Source organism: Pogoniulus pusillus, chromosome 25 (genome assembly GCF_015220805.1).
Source record: "Pogoniulus pusillus isolate bPogPus1 chromosome 25, bPogPus1.pri, whole genome shotgun sequence".
Classification (NCBI taxonomy): domain Eukaryota; kingdom Metazoa; phylum Chordata; class Aves; order Piciformes; family Lybiidae; genus Pogoniulus; species Pogoniulus pusillus.
Window position 1 is genome coordinate 4,271,147 of NC_087288.1, and position 19,706 is coordinate 4,290,852.

Consider the following 19,706-nt stretch of genomic DNA (forward strand, 5'->3'; position numbering starts at 1 on the left):
AGGTCCCTTTATATAATTGGACCAATATGTTTACATCATTGATGACTTCACTTGTTTGCTGTTGACATTCAGTTTGTTGTTGAAAGAAGGAATGTATGGAAATGCCAGGTGTTGCCATGGAATTTCAAGCTCCCAGGTGTGCTCTCTTTGCTACTCAAGTGTTATCTTCAGGGACATATTTATAATAATCTCTGCATGAAACAGCTGAGTAATTGTTTATTTTGTTGTTCTCTTACATACAATACTGATTTTTAGGCATTTCCATTAAAATTGTTGTGGCATTGCTCTCAGTCATACAATTGCCTCTCTGGGCAGCCTGTTCCAGTGCACTCTTTCAGTAAAGAGCTTTTTCCTAATGTCCAATCTAAACCTCCCCTGGCACAATTTCAGGCTGCTTCCTCTTGTTGTGTCATCTGCTACCAGAGAGAAGACATCAACTCCCCACTTCACTACAACTTCCTTTCAGGGGGAGCAACGAGGCCTCCTCTCAGCCTCCTCTTCTCCAGGTTAAACAACTCCAATTCCCTCAGATGCTCCTCATAAGACTTCTTCTCTAGACTCTTCACCAGTTTTGTTGCCTTTCTCTGGACACAAAGAAGCTACCTTTTCTGTTTCCAGGGTAGCTACATGAGGATTGCTGTTCTGTCTTGTGATATGCTTATCCAGGCATAAATAGATCAGTGGCATGTCTCAAAATCATTATGATTTTGAAAGATAAGGTGTGGGGAGAGAAAAGGTGGGGTAAGTTTTTACTTCCAAGTCTTTTTTCAGAGTGTCTTAATTTAACTTTGCCCCTCACAATTGAGAAAGGTGAAGAAAAAAGGTCTGTATAATCCTGTTTCTCAGTACAAAATTGATTAGTAATAGTAATCTTGAGATAGCAGGATGTGAGAGAGCAGGAAATGTTGTGACCCACCTTTTTTCCACTTCCAATCATTAGAGCAAGGAAGTACTCTAACATAAATATCTTCTGTTTGCAGAGCCAGTGGAACAAAGCTGCAAATGACTGCGTATGGCATTTTTTTTCTTCCATTTGAATGCTCTAAATAAACCCCAACCCCACCCTAATTAATTCAAAGGAAATTGATATTGTCCTCTTATTTACTGGTACACATTAATAATCTTCATTTCTGTGCATCTATACACTTGTAATCAATTTGTAATACCTTACATCCACTACTTTGGCTAATAAGCAAGTTAACCTAATATACCAAATAATAGTAATTAATAACATACCTAATCATAATTAATGATACACCTAATAATTCATAATATGACCTAAAATTGTTAATAGTATACCTAATAATCTGATATACTTGTTGTTAATAATCTGATATACCTAATCATATATTTTAAACTATTAATATATAACTAACCTATATTTTTTTTTTACATACCATCTTTTTTCTCCCTCTTGCCCTGTGTGATTTATTGCTCTTTATAGAGTCAGAACATTAGAAAGAAAATTATGTACAATAAATATATTTATTTTCATTTTTGTGTGCACTTGAACTAGCTCCAGTTTGGTTGGCAAGAGACTTTCACAGTTCTAAAGAGTGGGTTTATATTTGTCTGTTTGGCTTATGCTTATCTGTCAATTTTCTTATAGGGACCAAATGGCTACAGAAATGTCAGAAATATTGTCTAGGTAGGTGACAAGACACCACCAGATGGATTGATAATGTTAATTAAATCACACCTGCAATGGGTTGAATTAATATGGAATGAGAAAGAAAGGGATGCTTTGGGGTTTTAAGTGCTAAGCAGATAAGTAATTTATTTCTCTGAGACAAATTTCCTTTATCAACACCTTTTCTCACCAGTTAGCTTAATTTATTCTGTACATATATATAAAAAAGAATAATTCCTATACCCTGGTGTTCTGTGCAATTTTCATGTTGTTTCTCTCTTCCCTTTTCTCCTTTCTTGTAATGGTGATAGAAAACTGAATTCCACATCTTTCTAGGGAGTATTTCTACTGATTCACCACAGACTTAATGCAGTAATTTAGTGTTAATGTCACTGTTAATACTTTTAACAAGCAAATGCTCTACTTCTAATTCCCTTCATAGAATCAATCAGGTTGGAAAAGACCTCCAAGCTCATCCAGTACAACCGAGCACCCAGCCCCATCCAGTCAGCTAGACCATGGCACCAAGTGCCTCATCCAGGCTTTTCTTCAACACCACCAGGCACAGGGACTCCACCACCTCCCTGGGCAGCCCATTCCAATGCCAGTCACTCTCTCTGGCAGAAACTTACTCATAACATCCACCCTAGACCTCCCCCAGCACAACTTGAGACTGTGTCCCCTTGTTTCAAATCAAAGCATTTTTGAAAGTGACTCTGTTAAAAGCTTTTTAAACCCCCTCTTGAGACACCTAAACAAAATCTTCTTCTCAGACTTCTTGAGTGCTAATGAAAGATTTTTAAGCACTGTGCAGGAGGAAAGGAGAATGCAGGTTTAGATCTGAACACAATTCCAGACAACCAGTCTCATACTGGTTGATGCCATTCTTGTCATGCCCTCCATGTCAGTGAGTAGTCAGAAAGTATTTTGTACCACCTGAGGACAGAATGAACCTTCTATGAAGGTCCAGAGAGCAGAGATTAGCAATATCTCTGTCCAGAGGAGCAAGATCTGTTCTTAGAGATTTCCATGTTGTGAAGTTGCAAGCAAGACCACATATCCCCACAAAACCATTAAAGGATAAAGTCAGAGACTCTGTGTTGTGTGTGAATTAAAAATAGAGTATTTCTTACTGTGTTATTTAAATTATTTTCATTTTTCATATACTGGAGATTTTTTAGGTGAGAGAGATTTTATTGGTTTGGAGGTTTGTTTTATTTTGATTTGGTGTTTTTATTTGGGGTTTTTGAGGTTTCTTTTGCCTGGTTGGTTGATGTTTTGTTGTTTGGTGGTTGTTGTTAAGCCTCAGTCTACTATTTATGATAGAGAACCTTGTGAGATTGATCAGTGAGGAGTGATTTTCAAGTGTGATACTCTTCTCCTTGCTGGACTGTGATGCTTAGAGTCCTGTAGAAAACAAAAGAGCGATCTGCAGAGCGCAGTGTTCCTGTCGTGGAAAGACTAAGCCATTCAATTGGATTAACATTCTTAAAGATCTTGCAGCCTAGTTGTTGCTCTAAATGATGTGGCAAACTCCTGAAGTGGTGGCTAGTCTTGCTAAATAAGGAAAATCCTTGGGATTTGTGAAATTAGATTCCAGGAGGTTAGACACTAGGCAGCGGAAATTGCATTTAGCAGCAATGCTGAATGTCCTGCAGGGATGGCAGTGATAACAAAATATTCAAATGTATGCTTTGAAAGAGTCTCTCTAATGATTTATTTTAACTTAGGGGTAGTGTTAAGCATGAGGAAAAGTTCCTGTCCTTAGTTCTGTACAGATTAAAAGTCTTAAGAGGTAATTTTTTATGTCAGCTTCTCACATGCCTTAAGTGGAAGCTGTGTGTTGACTCTGATAGTAGTAGGAGAGGGCAGAATGAAGCTGATGCTGCAATAAACAGATTCTGTAATTGCATGTGAAGAGCTGGTTCAGTTGCTATTAAGAACATTTTGTTAACCAGGTTGTTTTTATTATGTGAAACTTAGATTGCATTTGTTATCTCAGCCCTCAAAATTGCTCTATCTACATAGGAAAAAAATATTTTCCAGTAAATGTATTTACAACCTATTAACTACAATGGGAAAACAAATAACATAAAGCTTCACAGACCTTTATGGAAAAATAAACTTCAAAATAATATTCTCTAGATCATAAACACTGTAACAGTGTAATGGTTCCACAAAGAAAATGCTGCACAAGCAGACTTGAAATGAAAAGGCCTGGTTTATTTTGTTGGTTTTTTTTCCTCTCTTGTGAGTTTTTAATGTGACATATTGCATCAAGTATTTTGCTGCCCTGTTAAATATGTTGTTTCTTCTGAACAAATCCTCTCAGATTCTGAAAGATAATTCAGTTTGCCTTATGGGCATTAGCAGAGGTTGATAAAATCCTCTGTCTGTCCTTGAATTCCTAAGTGCTTAATAAGTATTCTGAATCTGTAGTGTTTTGAACTTAATTTCTATCAGTTTTTATTAGTTTATATATTTAATTTGCCCTTATTAAAGGAGAGAGCACAGGATATTAGGGGTTGGAAGGGACCCAAGGAGATCACTGAGTCCAGTCCCCCTGGGTTGGACCTTCCACTTCCTATCCATATCATTTGTGTCTTTTGTATCCATATCCATTTGTATCCATATCATCTGTATCTTCCACTTCTTATCCATATCATTTGTGTGGGGGAAAAAAAAAAGCCAACAAAACCTTTTTTTCAGATTTATCTTTATACTTACAATGATTGATTTTGTTTTGTTATGTGGAGAACCTTATACATACTGGTAAAGGTGATGGAGATTTAAGGTTTAATTTCTGCTTTGCATTTGCTGTTGGCTTTATTGCGTGCTGCCTGTTTGGTGAATATGTTTTGCCTTTGAAAAACCATTTCTGGATGAGTCTTTCTGCTTGCAGGCTTTATTCTGAGTGCTCTTTTTTCCCCTTAGTGTCTCCTGATGATTCCCATCTCCTCACCGCCCCACTAAATAAATGTTGCTGTTCTCAGGCAGCTGCTATATTTTCTCTAGTATTGGAACAAGATTTCTATCCTAATCCAGTTTTAAACAGGAGGGGAAGCACCTTTTCTTCTTTCTTGTCTGCTTCAGAAATACTCTTTTCCTTGTGTGTTTTTGGAATGCAATTAAACCTGGATATGATCACTCTTTGTTGTCAGTCCAGATCTTGACTAGTGCCAAGTGTGGAATGAGGTACACCGAAACAGAATACGTGTCTTTTCACACTTCAACACCAAGTACTAATGACAATTCCTTTTAATCTCAAGGCAACCAATCAGATTATTATTATATGATTTTGGATGTAAAAGATATCTTCACTTTAGTCACTTAAACATCTTGAAAACAATCCTGAGTTCAGTCCCTCTGCTGCAGTGCTAATCATGGGATCTGTTCCTTCTGTTGTAACCATTCCTTTTTCATATTTGAAAAAACACTTTACCTTTTGTTTTGTTTTGTTTAAATAATCACAGGGGTCCTGCAGTTCAAGCCACAAAAGCTGCTGCTGGAACTAAGAAACATGATCTCAGTAAGTGGAAATATGCAGAGCTTCGTGATACTATCAATACATCCTGTGGTAAGTTGTTGCTTTTTATTTTTGTGAGGGAGAAGTCAAGTTGTAATTGTAAGAAAGCTGTCACATTCTTCCCATGTTAAAGATGAAAACTTGCTCCTGAGTTTAATGTGACACTTGTTTAAACCTGAAAATTATTTCATTATCCCCAAGGAGATTAGCAAGCTTCAATTATTTCCATACTGAGAAACCAGAATTTCCTTTGTTATCTCCTTTGCTGATTATATATTTATGATGTGCAACTGCTTGGGCCATAAAATACATGTTAGAATTTTTCTTTTAATTGCCTGTTTTTTTAATATATATCCACAAATTGATAAAGAAATTTTATGTTCTCCCTAGAATCTGCTTGTTCTAAAATATTTTTGCCTATGGCTCCTTGCTGTCATCAGGTCACAAACCTCCAAATATGTCCTGCAAAGCACAGCATAATTTTGTTTAGTTTTGTTTGAGATTATTCTTTAGTTTTTAAAATGTGTTTCTCCACTTGGGAAGCTCACAGTTGGAGCATTTATTACTTAGCCCCAATGTTATGAAGATAGAAAACAGATAAGAATGACTCCTTGATTACATATCACTGTTTCTTCCTGCTGCTGACTGAAAGCAGTTCGTTCATTCCTGATATAAGATAGCTCAGAATTTCTCCTTCAGTAGCAACTGGAAACAAATCATTCTCTCTGTTTTTAAAACCCAAAGTTGCCTCCAGTTCCTCTCTCTACTGGTTTTACATGTGCAAACTGGAGGGATGTTTTCAGCTGTACAGGTGGTGCAATAATAAATGCTGCTAATGTGTGTTCATCAGTAGCGAAGCCAATGTGAATGCTCTTCAGCCACTAATGAGAAAGCCTTGCAGTCATTCAGTCACTCAGTAGCAATGAGATTCAGCTAAACTAGAATATATTTAATAAAGATGTATTAAAACCCCACTAGATCCGAGCACATTGCTGATTTTCTTTTTTTAGGTTACTGAAATAAAGTTTAGCAGTGACATTTTAGCTCATTTCTGTAGCACTTGGCTTGTGATAATGTCAAAAGGCAAATCTAGTCAGGTGAAAATTTTATCTGCAGCATTTCACTGCTCCACATCTCACAGCAGAGCTGCTGCTTTGGGGACTGCCATTACTCTAATGGAGAAAAGGGAGATGTAGCATTCCAAGGTACACTCTGGGTCATAAAATACAGACCCTGTTGTTGCAGAGTGAAGGTGTAGCATGTTATAACATACTGTAACACTAATAGTATTTACTCATCACTGTAGAAAAGCATTTCATAAATCATTTGTTCTGATTTCTTTTTTTCACCTGACTCATCCTCATTTTTGGGACAGATATTGAACTGTTGGCAGCTTGCAGAGAAGAATTTCACAGAAGGCTAAAGGTTTACCATGCTTGGAAATCCAAGAACAAGAAGCGCAACGCAGAAACAGAGCAGCGTGCTCCCAAATCAGTCACAGACTATGGTGAGGAAAGGTCATTTTGTGTTTATCATAATTGAAGTGACAATATTTTAGGGAGCATTTCTAGAAGGAATTTGGGGTTTCCTGGGTTGAAGGGAAATCTTGGCAGTTTAAAGAGTATATTTCTTTAAGGTAAATGCTTTGAAAAGGTTGGAACTTTACATGTAGAAGACTCAGGAGACCTATATCCTTGAACTGAATAACTCTTCCTAAAACCTTTCCTCTTAGTGTCTCCCATGTGTTAAAGATAGTTCTTGGTTTGGCATTGCAGTTGCTGACATTTCTGCTAAATGTTTCTTTCTATGCTACTAAAGAAAATAATTTTCCATTTATGAAACTGTGATTAGCATCTTGAGACTTCATTTTTCAGGTTGGTCGTATCAGATCTGACCTCTGTAATTACAAACATTGCTATCTGAGTTCAGAATAGAGAATTATACATAAGGATAGAATTAGAGCTAAGAGTAGAATAGAGATTCTAAACAATAGTTAGAATCATAGAACCATTTAGGTAGGAAAAGACCTTTAAGACTAAGTCCGACGGCTAAACTAATGCTCTGAGGACCACCACTAAACCGTGTCCCATACAGCCACACCTGCACACATCTTTTAAATACCTCCAGAGATGGTGACTCCACCACTTCCCTGGGCAGCCTCTTCCAGTGCTTGGCCACCCTTTCAGTAAAGATTTTTTTTTTCCCCTAAAGTCCAATTTAAACCTCTCCTGGTGGCCTCAAGGTGCACTTCTTCTTGTCCTAGTAGTTATTTCAGAGAAGAGGGCAACACCTCACTACAGCCTCTTCAGGGAACTTCTAGAGAGCAATGAGGTCTCCCTTCAGCCTCCTTTTTTTTTTCAAAACTAAACAACTTTAGCTCCTCTAAAGATGTTCTCTCGACCCTTCACCAGCTTCATTGCTCTTCATTGGCTGCATTCCCACACCTCAATGTCCCTCTTGTAGTAAGGACCCCAAAACTGAACACGATATTTGAGGTGTAGTGTTACCAATGCCAAGTTCAGGATGGCAATCCCTTCACTACCCCTACTAGCCACACTATTCCTGATACAGGCCAGGATGCTGCTGGCCTTCTTGGCTACCTGAGCATGCTGCTGCCTCATGTTCAGCTGACTGTCAACAGCACCCTTCAGCTACTTTTCTGCTGGGTATCTTTCCAGCCACTCTCTCCAAGCCTGTAGTTCGAAGTCTTTCATGTGTCAATGGATGTGTGCTTCAAATGACATAGTTTCTTTCTGTCTTTTCACTGATGGCACAATTTGACAGGTATCCCTTAATTCAGTTTATATGTTTAGTATGGAAGCATTATTATTAGAACAGGCAGATTTGGTGTTAGAGAGGCCTGGAAATTTTTTCTTCCTAGCAGAAATGTCAAAAACCTGAAAATGCTGTGTTAATTAACTAGCAAATTTGTTCCAGCAGTCTGTGCTTAGCATGTATACAGCTGAGGCATTGCACATCATCGAAGTAATCAATCTCACAATTAAATCCTGATGAAAAGAGGAACAGTTGGAGGTCTGTGAAATTTGAGGAGAGGAGACACTTTCCTATATGTCAGTGAGCAGAAAGTGAATCAAAGTACATAGCTCAACCATGGGGGGTTTGTAACTTAAATTTCCGTTTGTCTGTCGTCAGCGCTGAGGAGAAATGTTTAAATGAAACTATAGCTGTGAAAGTGTCACCACTTTGGCTCAACATGTGATATTTGTTCACAGATTTTGCACCATTTTTGAGCAGCTCACGTAAGTGGGGAGATGGTGATTTCAGCTAACAGAAGAATAGGAAACCCTCCAGAGCTCTGTACTAACCCCAGCTAACCCAGTGTTTTGCTACATGAGTACACAGAGTTTCATTGTTCATGAAGTTTCTGTTTGGCAGTTTGGCAGTGCTGATTCTATGCTACTCTAAATCGTTTATAAATATGCTTTATTGCTTATCTTCCTGAGGGCATTTGTGCAATCATGGGAAGGGAGAATGAAATACCCTTTGGTTATTTGAAGATACAATCCTCCCACTCTGCCCTCCCTCCACAAGAATGTGCATTTAAATAATGTGTGTTTTAAAGTACACAACAAGTGTGCATTTGAACTAAACAACAAATACTGTGCCTGTTCTAACTTCTCCTCTGGAGACTTTCAAAACCTGCCTGGATGCATTCCTATGTGGACCGTGCTTACATGATCCTGCCTTTGGTGGGGGATTGGAATCAGTGATTTCTAGAGGTCCCTTCCAACCTCTAAAACTCTGTGATTTCCTGCTGTCTGCAAGTGTCATTTTGCTGTAGCAAAACTCTGGAGTCAACTTAACAGATATTTCCTAACACACAAACTAACCTTCAGGTGATGGTTTCTTCTGAATAAAGAACTACAATTCCATAGTACTGAGAAGTAGAGGCTCTCCTGGCTGCTTAGTATTCCTGTCCTCTAGATTTCATTCTGGATTTAGGTAGAAAGAAGCCTTAACAGTTTCCATTGCAGTGCAAAAAGTGGTTGACAATACTAAAGTGCTGATCTGCTGTGGTGGATGACCAGGCAGAAAAGTGTGTTAATTGCTTGTGATATGTACATATGTAATGGGCTGCCCAGGGAGGTGGTGGAGTCACCATCCCTGGAGATGTTGAAGCAAAGCCTGGATGAGGCACTTAGTGCCATGGTCTGGTTGATTGGACAGGGCTGGGTGCTAGGTTGGGCTGGATGATCTTGGAGGTCTCTTCCAACCTGCTTGATTCTATGATATGTCTCCTTGTAAAAGAAATGTTATGTCAGAGTTGATGTATGAAACTGACATTCACATATTAAAATAGATTTGTTTTTAATGCTCTCTTGTTCATGTAGATACAGAAAAAAAGCTTTGAAGGCTATGATTTGTATAGCACATTATTTTATTAATTTTTTATTATTAATTTATTATTTCATCATCTTTATATTTAGAAGAAAAAAAAATTCTTGAGTCTGAGATGAAGAAATTGCAAAATGCAGTTGCTGACTGCAAAGGGGGTTGGACTCGATGACCTTTAGAGGTCACTTCCAGCCCAGACCATTCTATGAGTCTATAATTCTCTATCTGTTGATAATGGTACAAGTACATTATTAGCAGTGATTCTCATTCTTCCTTTTAGATAAAAAATTAGCTCTGTTGCTTAACTGGCAATGGCCAAAAAAAGGAGTGAACTTAGAATTATTCTCTTTATGCTGGCTCAGGGAACTGTTAATGCTGGGTTTGTTTAGTTCTTTTTTTTTTTGGTGCTGTAGATTCACGTTCAGAATTTCTTAGACATCTGACAGTGGTGCAATAGATCACCAGAACAAGGTCAGTAGCATGCAGGAGGCAAATATTAAAAGGAAAGAATCCTGCCTGTAAGATCACTGTCTATTTAAAACTGATTATAGAATCATAGAATCAGTCAGGGTTGGAAGGGACCACAAGGGTCCCTGCCATGGGCAGGGACACCCTACCCTAGATCAGGATTATGATAGTGTATACATAACATTAAGGCTGATCATTGATCATAGAGTCATAGAATTGTTTCAGCAGGAAGACATCATTTAAGATTCTCAAGTCCAACTAACTCTCCAAAGTCTGATGCCAAACCATGGCCCTCAGTGCCACATCTGTGTTCTTCTTAACACCTCCATGGATGGCAATTCAACCACATTCCTGGGGATGTTGTTGCAGTGTTTGGGAACTCTTTCTGTGAAGAAGTTTCTTCTGATGTTCAACCTAAACCTCCCTTGGTGCAACCTGAGGCCATCTCCTCTTGTTCTATCACTTGATACTAGGGAGAAGAAACTAACACCCACCTCACTGCAACCTCTTTTGAAGGAGCTGTAGAGACTGAGAGGGTTTTCCCTTAGCCTCCTTTTCTCCAGGCTAAACAACTCCAACTCTGTCAACCACTCCTCACCAGAGCTGTTCTCCAGACCATTCTCCAATTTTGTTATCCTTCTCTGGACCAGCTCCAGCACCTCAATGTCCTTCTTGTGGTGAGGGCTACAAAAGTGAACCCAGTACTGAAGGTGTGGCCTCAGCAATGCTGAGCACAAGGGGGCAGTGACTTCCCTGGTCCTTTGCTTTTATTCAACAGGAATTTTCTCTCTGAAGTTTAAGATGTGTGGGGCTCAGGAGAATCCAAAACTGCACATGATAATATTCACCAAAAATATTTAAACCTTTAAAAGACTTTGTCTATATCTGTCTCCTCTAGAAGTTTGATCTGCTGACCTTAATGGTCTGAAAGAAGCAATTTCTTTAAAAAAAGAAAGCAGCCAGAGAGTAGCTCTGATGGTGAAGTTTAGTCCACAGAAGTCTAGGCAGAAAGTTAGGTCTGGTGACAGCTTTTTAATTAGCAGTACTTGTTGTCAACATTTCTTTTAAGAAATTAATAATTCCTAACAGCATTACACTGTTGTTGACTGTCAGTAAGCTTCGAGTGGTGCTTTGTGATTAACTGAAAATGCTGCCTTGCACTGTGCCCTTGTTTAAGAGAGTCACAGAATGGTTTGGTCTGGAAGTGACCTCCAAAGGTCATCTAGTCCAACCTCCCCTGCAGTGAGCAGGGACATTCTCTGCTAGATCAGGTTGCTCAGAGCCTTGTCCTTGAATATCTCCAGGAATGGAGCCTCAATCAACTACCTCTCTGGGCAAGCTGTTGCAGTGTTCCAGCCACCCTCATGGTGCAGAACTTGTTCCTAATATCCAATCTAAATCTAATCTTCTCTGGTTTCAAACCATTGCCCCTCATCCTATCACTGCAGGCCTTTGTAAACAGTCTCTCTGCAGTGTTCTTGTAGCCTCCTTCAGGTACTGGAGGGCCACTCTTAGATCTGCCCAGCACCTTGTCCTCTCCAGGTTGAACACCCCCAGCTCCCTCAGCCTGTACTCATAGCATAAGTGTTCCAGCCCCCTGATCATTTTCATGGCCCTTCTCTGGGCTCAATCCTTCAGATCCATGTCCTTCTGGTGTTGATAGCTCCACACCTGGACACAGTACTCCAGGTAAGGTCTCACCACAGCACATCAGAGTGACAGAATCACCTCTCTGGATCTGCTGGCCATGCTTCTTTTTGATGCAGCTCGGGCTGACATTGGCCTTCTGGGCTGTGAGTGTACACTTGTGGCTCATATCCAGCTTCTCATCCATTGGCAGCCCCAAGTCCTTTCCTGCAGGGCTGCTCTCAATTTCATCATCCCCCAGCCTGTGTTGATATCTAGGATTGCCTTGACCTAGGTGCAGGCTTTTACACTTTACCTTATTGAACCTCATGAGATTCTTCTCCAGCCTGTCCAAGTCTCTCTGGATGGTATCCCATCTGTTTGACAAAGAGATGAGCTGATTGGAGTGTTACTGACCAATGTTCCTGGTTGGTAAGAGATTTTAAATGGGACATTTAACCATAAATACAGATTGAAAGCAGAATATTTTATTTTATTCACTTGTTGTGTTTATTTCCTAAGACATTCTCAGTGCCACTGGGCAACATAGAGAAGTGACAGAAGCCTTTCCTGCCCAGTGTTGTAGCTGCAGAGGTTAAAAGAATGCACACTGTATGAGCTGGCACTACTTTGTAGGTTTGATGAGGCTTCAGGTGAGGCCTCAGAGAGAATCTTTCAGCGTTTTGGGGACTTTGTTTGTTTTGGGGGGATGGGGAGCCTGTGTTTTCTGGTTTTTATTTTACTCAAGCAAGTCATAATATGGCTTTCTTGTTGACTTTCTTTTTTTGTTTCGTTTGTTGGCTCATTCTTTGGTTTGCTTCCTATGATAGCTCAACAGAACCCAACAACCCAACTACCATCCAGGCAGCAAGAGATTGAAATCAACCGGCAGCAGCGTTACTTCCGCATCCCCTTCATCCGCCCTGCAGACCAATACAAGGATCCCCAGAACAAGAAGAAGGGTTGGTGGTATGCACATTTTGATGGACCATGGATTGCTCGACAGATGGAACTTCACCCTGACAAGGCACCCATTCTCCTGGTAGCAGGTTGGTGTTGAAAGGAAAATTCACATGCTGAAAAGCTTAAGAATTCGTAGACTCATTGAATGGTTGGGGTTGGAGGGGACCTTGCAGATCATCTAGTTCCAGGCCCTCTGCCGTGGGCCTTATACTAGACCAGGTCACTCAAGACCTCATCCAACCTGGCCTTGAACACCTCCAGGGAGGGGGTTTCCACAGCCTCCCTGAGCAACCTGTTCCAGTGTCTCACCACCCTCACTGTCATAGAATCATAGAATCACAGAATCAACCAGGTTGGAAGAGACCTCCAAGATCATCCAGTCCAACCTATCCCCCAGCCCTATCCAATCAACTAGACCATGGCACTAAGTGCCTCATCCAGTCTTTTCTTGAAGACCCCCAGGGACGGTGCCTGTCAAAAATTTCTTCCTAATATCCAGTCCAAATCTGCTATCTTCAAGGTTATTTATTAGTTTATTCTGTGGTTTTAGTCCTGAGAAAGCTGAGAGGAGATCTAAATACCTGAGGGGTGGGTGTCAAGGTGAAGGTGCCAGGCTCTTTTCAGTGGTGCTAAGTAACAGGACAAGCAACAGTGGATATAAGCTGGAACACAGGAAATTACACCTCAATTTGATGAGAAAACTCTTTACTGTGGTGGTGCCAGAGCACTGGAGCAGGCTGCCCAGAGAGGCTGTGGAATCTCCTGCCCTGAAGACTACCTGCTCTAGGTGATCCTGTTTTGGCAGAGGAGTTGGACTCAATGGTCTCTAGAGGTCCCTTCCAACCCCTAACATTCTGTGATCTAAGCCTTGAGAAGAGAAGGCTCAGGGACACCTCATAACCATGTACAAATATACAAAGGGTGGCTATGCTGGGGAAGGAATCTCCCTTTTGGCACATGATAAAGATATGAGGTGGTGGGCACAGGCTGCTGCTGGGGAGATTCAGACTGAATGTTACATTTTTTTTTCCCTTTGAAACTATTAAACACTGGAATAAGCTCCCAAGGGAGGTGGTGAATTGAGGCTCATCTTGACAGGCTGCTGAGCCATCTCATTTAAACTATATTCCTACCTTGAAAATTTGGACTAGATGATCCTTGAGGTCCCCTGCAGCCTGCTGTTCTGTGAATGAATCTATGATTGGAAGTTTATTCTGTGTTTTACTAGTTTGCGTTTTGGTAGTTTATTCTTAAAACCAGCTGTGACTGAGGGCTGATTTCCCCACAAGTTCTGAATTCTCTTAACAAACACAGAATTTTAAAGAGGAAAATGAATCTTTGTTAATGTGACCTTTGAGAAGAGGAGGGTAAGGAGTGATCTCATCCTTGTTTATAAATACTCAAAGGGTGAGTGCTGGGAGGATAAAGCTTAGTATTGCCCAGGACAAGGGGCAATGGGTCGAAGTTGAGACATAAGGAATTTCATGGAAACATAAGGATTCCTTTTTTTCCCCTGTGAGGGTGACAGAACACTGGAGCAGGCTGCCCAGGGGGGTTGTGGAGTCTGCCTCTCTGGAGATATTCAAGACCTACCTGCATGCATTCGTGTGTGATCTGCTCTAGGTGATGCATGCCTATAGGTGTATGGTGTGGCAGGGGGAGTGGACCAGAAAGTCCCTTTCAACCCCTAGCATTCTGTCATTCTGTGACTGATGAAAAAGCTTCCTAAATGTCTTTTTTTCCCCCCTTTCTCATTTCAGGGAAGGATGATATGGATATGTGTGAGCTCAATCTTGAAGAGACTGGCTTAACTCGCAAGCGAGGTGCTGAAATCTTGCCGAAGCAGTTTGAAGAGATCTGGGAGCGCTGCGGGGGCATCCAGTACCTTCAGAATGCCATTGCAAGCAGACAGGCTCGCCCTACCTATGCTACAGCAATGCTGCAAAACCTGCTGAAATAGATTGGTTATGTTGCACAGCAGCTTTGGAGGAGATGAGAACCCTTGCCCATGATACAAAGGGAAGAAGAGTTCCTCTGTACCACAGAGGACGGAAACCTTCTATAATCGTAATTAGAGATGTTTAATATAAAGTGAACAGATTTTATTAATCATGTGGTTTGTTAATTTGTACTTTATGATGTTTAATTTCCATAGTGAACTCTGCTAGGTGTAAAGACCTAGAAGAAACTTCAGTCAGTATAGTTTGTTGCTTTTTGTTTATATGTTGGGTTTTCTTGAACAGTTTCTGTTGTAACCCTTAACGCTCTTAAGCAATCTGTCTGTTCTTGGGTACGTGTTGCAAAGAGCTGCATTGCAACCACCTTTTTGTGACACTAAAGGTGTTGGCTTCAAGTGGTGGCCTGGTAAAGAGGACATGCTCTTTTTAATAACTGGAATTGTGAGGCCTTAGCTTTGACTTCTGTTCCGGAGAAGTTGGAGTATACTTTTATATAATCTGAGACATTTTACGTCCTGATTTGAGAACTGGTTAGTTCCTGTGCTTACTGACTTTCTCAGAATCTGATGGGAAACCCTACTCAACTTGAGACCCAGAAATTCTTCTATATTCTCTGTTCTTGCTTTAAGAGAAATAGTTTTCTTGTACATTCTGAGCAGAGCATTCACATGTGTATGTCAATATTCTGTAACGTTGGAGCTACTCAAAGAATGTACTGCTTGTTAGGGCTTGCACCACTTCTCTTCTTAGTTCCTCTTTTTTTCTCCCCTCTCTCTTTCAGTACAAATCTCCTTCAGATTTTTTTTCTGACCAAATTTCCACTAGGAGTTCTTGGACAGTTTGTTTATCTACATAGTGTGATTTCAATACATTAAGCAAAATTGTCCAAGACTTTTATCTGGAAGCATATAAGAGTAAGGATAGCATAAGGGAAATAATGTTGAGCTTTTTGATGGCAGTATAACTTAAGTGAATGTTGAGGCTTGAGCCTCAGACATCCTCCTCTTTATTTTAATTGTAATGAACTGCACAAGGTCTCTACATTCTGTTAGATTGTCTAAAAACTTGGTCCAATAACATAAAGCATCTTCTTAATACTGAAACAGCCACAGTTTTTAGCATCCTGGAATTATCACAGTGACTCAAACACTGAGCTTTGTCTTAATACCTTCTGTTGAGTTTCATAGCTTGTATCAATTCCCTTGTTGAGCAGTTTGCTTTGGGAGGTTTTGTGGCTAGGAATTTTTGGTTTCCTACAGTTTTAATATGTGTCTTGTTCACATCTGTGATCATTGTGTCACCATGCAGGCCATTATTGCAACATCTTAAACACAATTAGTTATTAACTCTCCAATAGGAATTTGAAATATCATATCCAGTTACTTAATCATTTTGATTTAAAAATGAAATCTTGGATTGACAGAGTTTGCTTGAACTGTAAAATAATTCCCTCACTGTTTACTCAGCTTGAATTCTCTTGGAAATTTCAGCTTTTAAATGCATAAATGTAGTTAAGAACTTGCAAGAGGCACAAATATGTAGCACAAAGGAGGCTCCTGATGCACACATCCGTGCTGGCTTTAGATTGTGCTTGCATGCCACAGTTTACTCCTTGTCATAACATGGATTTCTTACTCTAACCCATGTGGAAATATCTGAGTAATGCATCACCTCTATGAGCAATCTGATCTAGTTGGGCATGTCACCACATGCTGCATGAGGGTTAGGCTAGATGACTTCCAGGGGTCACTTCCAACCCCGTGCATTCTATAGTTCTGTGAATCCACTACATCAAGGAATCACAGCTTTCACTGCATGCCCAACCTTGTTTCTGGTTATGTGATTGCAAACAAGAAAATATTTTTCTTTAACCTAACTCCTTCACTGAAGCAGTGATTTTTTTGGCTGGAAAATGAAAGAAGTACATCAGGCTGCTGTCTAGCGAGTTGTGTACGAACCTGTATGGTGCTGGACGAGTTTAAAGCACTGCTTGTGAAGTTCAGACTGCTGATTTAATGTCTTACTGAACTGCAACCAAAGGTTCAGAACTTTCACTTCCCAGACACAGCTCTGCAAGAAGCTGTGATCATTCCGTGTGCACAAGGAAGGAAAATCACTGAGCTCATAGGGCTGAGATGCCCTACCCCATATTTATGACTGTCTGGATTTAATTTCTTGACTTAACACATTCAGTCTCAGTTTGGGGTTTTTTTCTATATGCATATATACATACACACATATGTATATAAACATATATATATATATATGCACAGAATCACAGATTGGCCAAGGTTGGAAGGGACCTCAAAGATCATCCAGTTCCAACCCTCCTGCCATGGGCTGCGATACCTCCCAGTAAATCAGCTTGCCCAGAGCCACATCTAGCCTGACCTTAAAAACTTCCACCACCTGCCTGGGCAACCTGTTCCAGTGTCTCACCACTCTTATGATGAAGAACTTCTTCCTAACCTCCAACCTCAATCTCCCCACTTCTAGTTTTCCTTCATTCCCCCTAGTCCTATCTCTAGGTCCTACACACACATATGTGTGTGTATATAGATACATAAAAATAGATCTTATGAGACTGAACATAGTAAGCAAAGAACCTCTCTACTTAAGTGTGTGTGTATGTATATACACATATATATGCTTAAATATTTTTATATGTGTGTGTGTAAACATGCTTGTGGGGAACTTAAGTAAAATGAGCTTTTTTTTTCCCCCAGTCTGTTCCCTTAATTATGCCAGGACTTCTTTGGCTGGCATCAGAAAGATAATTTCTTTTTCAGAATGAGTTGTATGGGAGCTCCTGTTAAGTAACTGGCTAACAAAGATGAGCTGTCAGGAAAACAGAAATTACTTTGAAATCTGAGACACTGAAAGAAGACCTGGTGGCTGGATGTCCTCAAACGAGGTGTTCTAACCTCTCTGCCTGGGGCAAGCAGAAGCAGAACTCCAAAAATTGTGGAAGGGACCTTAAAGATCGTCTAGCTGCAACCTCTCTGCCGTGGGCAGGGACACTTCACACTAGATCAGATTGCCCCAACCTGTTCCAGTGTCTCACCGTCCTTGTGGTAAAGAACTTCCTAACATCCAATCTGAATCTACCTGCTTGTAGCTTTACTCCATTTTCCCCAGTCCTATCACTACCTGACACCCTAAAAATCCCTCCCCAGCTTTCTTGTAGCCCACTTCAGATACTAGAAGGCCCTAATAAGGTCTTCTCTCAGCCTTCTCCCCTCCAGGCTGAACAACCCCAACTCTCTCAGCCTGTCTCCATAGGAGAGGTGCTCCAGCCCTCAGATCATCCTCGTGGCCCTTCCCTTGATGCACTCCAGCAGCAAACCTTTTATTGTCCTTTTTCCCTGCCCCAACAGCAGCAGCTGCTTTGAGTTTCATTGCTCTTTTTGTGCAACAAAATTAACTTTCAGTTCATTTCAGATTTTTTGTTTTCCCTGTCAGGCAATACTCAATCTGCTTACCAATGGCCTCCATTGTCGCATCTCCTGTGTCAGATAAGTACTTTGGTGGTTAATTTGGAGAGGAAATAAAAAAGGCAGGGAGGGGATAGATCTGTAGGATTTTAGTGTTATCTAATGCCCTTCTGATCTATGGTTATAGAGAATAATTTGTGTTTCAAAGCAAAAGGATGAGATAATTGTGTTGGCTTGGTTCTGTGTGTGTGATTGTTCAAAACCAAAATGAATCCTTCCTGCCTCTCAGCGAAGCTGCTTGTTACAGTCGAGACCTTCTGCATCAAACACTCCACAAAAGAAAGGGAGAGGAGGAGAATCACCATGCTGAGCTGCATCCCTGACCAAGTGATCCAGGAATATCAGATTTCTAGAGAATGCTACTGCACAGATCATAAGGTCATTAAATTCTTGTCTGTCATCCCCTGATAAGATTGGGTGGGTTTTTTTTTTCTCCTTTACCTGTTGAATCCTTTGGGGGTTTTCTCCAAACCCTTTTAAGGTATTTAAATGACCTCCTAATACTGTACTGAAAATTTAAAATTTAAAAAAAAATAAATGCATTCCATGTTGAAAATCTCAGTTGTATTGCTCACCATTTTGTTGTTAAAGATTTAAACCATAATGAGTAAGGGTAAATTAAGGAAGAAGAAAAGAATTTCTGTGCTGGAACTGCCTGCAGCTTTTCTATCAGATATTTGTGGTGCTTAGGGCTACTCTAGTGAAGAGTTTGTGTTCAGTTTTTAAGGTCAGTGTTCCACTCATGCTCTAATTCTGATTTTTGTCTGTAAGTCTCATACCTCATTTCTCACTGTTTGTTAAAATAAGGATCATTTTATTTCCATTACTGTTTGTTTTTTTAACCCTTATTGTTACCACTTTCAACATATTTCTCACTTGCTGCCTTTGCATTTTTCTCATTTTAGATGCTGACAGTCAGTGAAACCACTCAGGATGCTTGGAGTTTGTGTGCTGCAGGAAAAGCTTAATGTGTAAGGTGGAGATGTGGTGTTGGGTTTGGGTTATCCATGGTGTTATCAGACTTCCCTGTCTAATCAGAGTGGTGTTTGTGAAGATGGGTATTTAAGAAGATTGAAGTCGTTCAGGCTGTGCTATCTGGGAGGCATTATTTTGTTTCACTTTGCTTGTGGCATTCAACTCCAACTGCAGCATCCCAATGAGTTTTAAGATACTGTGATGGTATTTAGAATCTCAGCATGTTAGGGGTTGGAAGGATCCTGCAGAGATCAACTGCAGCTTCCCAATGAGTTTTAAGATACTGTGATGGTATTTAGAATTTCAGAATGTTAGAGGTTGGAAGGGTCCTGCAGATATCAACTGTAGCTTCCCAATGAGTTTTAAGATACTGTGATGGTATTTAGAATCTCAGCATGTTAGGGGTTGGAAGGGTCCTCCAGAGATTAAGTTCAACCCTCCCACACACCTTGCCAAAGCAGGATCACCTTGAGCAGGCCACACAGGTGGGTTTGAAAATCTCCAGAGCAAAAAACTCCACAGCCTCTCTGGGCAGCCTGTTCCAGTGCTCTGGCACCATCACAGTAAAGAATTTTCTCTTCAAGTTGAGGTGGAACTTCTTTCATTCCAGCTTGTATCCATTGTTCCTTATCCTGTTACTGGGCATCACTGAAAAGAGCCTGGCACCTTCGCCTTGACACCCACCCCTCAGGTATTTATAGACACTGCTA

At 40.4% G+C, this 19,706-nt stretch overlaps 1 protein-coding gene across 5 annotated transcripts in view; it reads left to right on the forward strand.

The window, feature by feature from the left end:
• Positions 1-15,630, forward strand: part of MYO6 (myosin VI) — a 117,870-nt gene extending 102,240 nt beyond the window's left edge. The window contains exons 29-35 of one of the 5 annotated variants that reach the window (XM_064164234.1): positions 981-1,010; positions 1,610-1,648; positions 5,104-5,207; positions 6,532-6,663; positions 8,390-8,416; positions 12,437-12,655; positions 14,330-15,630. In XM_064164234.1, the coding sequence (XP_064020304.1) occupies positions 981-1,010; positions 1,610-1,648; positions 5,104-5,207; positions 6,532-6,663; positions 8,390-8,416; positions 12,437-12,655; positions 14,330-14,529 (751 nt within the window). In that variant the 3' untranslated portion in view covers positions 14,530-15,630. The remainder of the gene's footprint in view (positions 1-980; positions 1,011-1,609; positions 1,649-5,103; positions 5,208-6,531; positions 6,664-8,389; positions 8,417-12,436; positions 12,656-14,329) is intronic. The other 4 variants (XM_064164235.1, XM_064164236.1, XM_064164237.1 and 1 more) reach the window with 4 other exon arrangements.
• Positions 15,631-19,706: the final 4,076 nt, after the last annotated feature.